At 37.2% G+C, this 3,391-nt stretch overlaps 1 protein-coding gene across 1 annotated transcript; it reads right to left on the bottom strand.

Moving 5' to 3' along the window:
- Window positions 1–2,273: 2,273 nt before the first annotated feature.
- LOC136846259 (uncharacterized) lies at window positions 2,274–2,786 on the bottom strand. Its single transcript, XM_067117067.1, has one exon. The coding sequence runs from the start codon at window positions 2,784–2,786 to the stop codon at window positions 2,274–2,276; it is 513 nt and encodes a 170-aa protein (XP_066973168.1).
- Between the last annotated feature and the right edge of the window lie 605 nt (window positions 2,787–3,391).

Genomic DNA, 3,391 nt, shown 5'->3' with positions numbered 1-3,391 from the left:
TATATATATATATATATATATATATATATATATATATATATATATATATATATATATATTTTTGGTGTTCATATATATTGATATATATAGGCTGCCTATATATATATATATATAGTATATATATATATATATATATATATATATATATATGAGGAAAGAATATATATATTTATATATAAATATATATAGCAATATATATATATATATATATATATAAATATATATATATATATATATTATATATATATAAAATATATATATATATATATATATTAAGATATTCAACAAAATAGATTTTGAGCAAAATAAATTTAGGCTGCCTGAGTGGTTCTCGAAGCTTCCAAAGAGAGTCATGAGGAAAGAACTTGTTTTCCACGTAAATGCTGAAGCAATGGCATGGCTTAGCTGTTCACTCATTATCATAAAAGAATGCTGGCCACATTTAAGAAAAATAGATGAGAAAAATAAATTTATCCATTCGCTAGATCTGTGATTACATGATATCTATTCTCTGTCTCTCTCTCTCTCTCTCTCTGTCGTCTCGTCTTCTGAAATGGGTTGTGGACTATGCATACGGGTTTAAAGAAATATGTTCATAAAAGTTTTATTAAAATGTAGTTACTGTATTTGTTTTCGGAGAGGAAATTCTGCAGCAAACTCAAAAGCTTTTACAAATACAGGAAATATCGTCAACGATGCCTTCCTTCCTTCCATGCTTTGTCATTGTTCAACGTTTCTACCCTGCAAAACGAGATTAAGGACAGATGGCATCATCGCGTCTTTTTTTAAACTGAGGATTGATCTTTGCATGAGGTTGTTCAGTCTTGGGTTTCAAAAGGTCACGAGACATTGAAATATCCTTGTAGAGAGTTAGTAATTTCATTTATATACTAACTTTAAAGAATGTATGACATGTTTCTCGAATATTCAGAACCATAAAAAATATTTCAAAAATAGAATTATTGTGTGAGCCATACTACTACTACTACTACTACTACTACTACTACTACTACTACTACTACTACTACTACTACTACTAATAATAATAATAATAATAATAATAATAATAATAATATTAATAATAATAATAATTTATAATCGCAATTGGTATTATGCAGACTCGAAGTTGTCAAGCATTCTGTTCTTTGATAATCGACAGGGTAGACCAAAATATAACTTGCTACTATGTCTGTTTCTATCGCCCGAGTAGACACCTAATAACTAAATAACATTGAAAGCACACATGAATCAATATCTTGTCCAGCCTCCATCGTTTGCGATCACCTCCTGCAGCCTATATGGCATGGACGCGGAGCGGTTGTAAATCATGTGTTGATTTCGTCGGCAAGACTCCCACTCCCGCAGTGTGAGCTCAAGCAGGCGTTGCTTGGTGCGATCGCTCCTGTCCTTGCTCCCAACAGCTAACTATATTTCCCCTTACATTCCCTACAGGGTTCATGTCGCACCTTTTGCTAGGCCATTCCAGGCGTTCAATATCTGGTTGTTCTGTAAAACATCGCCTAACGTTGTGTGCATTATGAATAGAGCAGTTATCCTGTCTAAAGGAAGTGAAATCAGTATCGCCGAAACGAATCATTCATATGTCTGAAGGAAAGCACGTTTCATGTTAAGGTTAGACATAGGTTATGAGGAAAAGCCCACTTTCATTAGATTTAATATTAACCACCACCAACCCATTTTGAAAACCAATGCGCCGCACAAATACAGAAAACATAATTTCTTAACTTAAGTTCAAAATCATTATGGTTTTGTAATTAAATGCAATCACGTTTGGCTTATATTACTGTCTTGTAAGCCTTTAATTTGCATCATTTAATTGAATCTAGTATTAGATGCTATGAAACTCGATAGCAACTTGCCATTACCTAATTATGATGAGCAATGAACATGCGAGACAATGAATATCGCATAAGTTATGTTCAAAATTCTATTAGAAGTATTAACATACCTGCATGAATATTATTCTTACAGGATAGGGAAGGGCGTATGCACGAAAAGAAGGCACCATTGCTTCTTCTAATATTCTCTATATATATTTCTCAGCAGTGAGGCGGCTGCCAACTCCAGCAAGTCCTCCCACACCGTGTAAATGCATTTAGCCCCATACAGTGCACGATATATAGCCACTTCGAGCAATTTCATATATGAACTGTTGCTCGTATCTTGCGTTGTTTGGACGCCGGCAGTGTAGTCCTCCGTGAGTTTCGGAAGTGAACGTCTTTTCGTCACTGAATATTACTCGAGCCCAGTAATCAAGGGTTTATCAGCATGCCGCCGCGCCGTGCGAATGCTAATCTTGCCTGCTTGTGGCTTTCTTCAAGTTTGCCCTTTTTAGTCGGGATCCGATGATGGATATCTACAACATGAAGACGATTCCTCACTGCGTGTGCACAGACCTCTAAATGTAGCTCATCCCTGATGGCTACTGCATTCTTAAAAGGAGACTGTTGACTGCGGTCAAGAATTTGCCTATCATCTTCTCCAGATGTCTTCCTAGGCCCACCGCTCCGGTGTTTACCATTGAGATTTCGTGATTCCTGCCACCGCCTCCACCAGGGTCTGACTGTTGGCTTAGTAATGCCAAGTTCCCTTGCAACAGCAGTGTTCGACATGCCTCTCCCTCTTAGCACAACTATTGTTCCTCGTTGGCGAAGCCTCTCCTCTTGCGAGTGCATTGTCAATAAGGTTTTGGTTGGTGTTTCTTGAGGTTTGCAAGAGAGTTTAAGGTAGTCCCTTTCTCTCGGCAAAAAGTTAAGAAAGGCCATAGTTTCGGGTCCACTTTCATGGTTAGACCGCTTGTTGGAAAAGAAACCGGCCCCCCCTAACCCCCCGTCACCCTTATTTATAAACTGTCTAAGAAACAATTACCTTCCGACATAATTAATTGGAAGCGAATTTATGCTGATTATAAATCCACTTATAAGTTATAATTATGGTACTAGCATATAATTTACAGGCCATCTCTCTCTCTCTCTCTCTCTCTCTCTCTCTCTCGTTTTGAAAAAATGGGCAGTGGACAGTGAATGTGATTTTGTAGCAATTGCATCGGTACTTATTTTCAGTCACTGTAACGACAGTATCTATTTTTGAAATGGAAATTCCGCTATAACTTCTGAAGATTTTGGAGCTGTAAAAAAATCGTTAACAAAGCTATGCCTGGTTTGATTGGACAGTTGAGCCGCTGAGCGTCCCTTCCTTCCCTCCGAACAACTTCTACCTCCTTCCAAGCTTTCCCCCCACCCCCGTCTCCTTTGTCAGTCTCAGGAGCCAGACGGCAATGCATGAGGATATTACTCTACGTAATTTCCCTCCTCTAAAGCGTTTTATATAATGCCGAGAATAAACGCTTAAAAACACATTTTTCACGTTG

Source organism: Macrobrachium rosenbergii, chromosome 15, assembly GCF_040412425.1.
Source record: "Macrobrachium rosenbergii isolate ZJJX-2024 chromosome 15, ASM4041242v1, whole genome shotgun sequence".
In the NCBI taxonomy this organism is placed as follows: Eukaryota; Metazoa; Arthropoda; class Malacostraca; order Decapoda; family Palaemonidae; genus Macrobrachium; species Macrobrachium rosenbergii.
Note: the sequence above shows the minus strand (reverse complement) of the source record. Positions and strands in the feature narration are given on the sequence as shown.

Bases quoted from the DNA above. Each gene is read 5' to 3' on its own strand.
- LOC136846259 (XM_067117067.1), bottom strand. From the start codon at position 2,786: ATGGCCTTTCTTAACTTTTTGCCGAGAGAAAGGGACTACCTTAAACTC.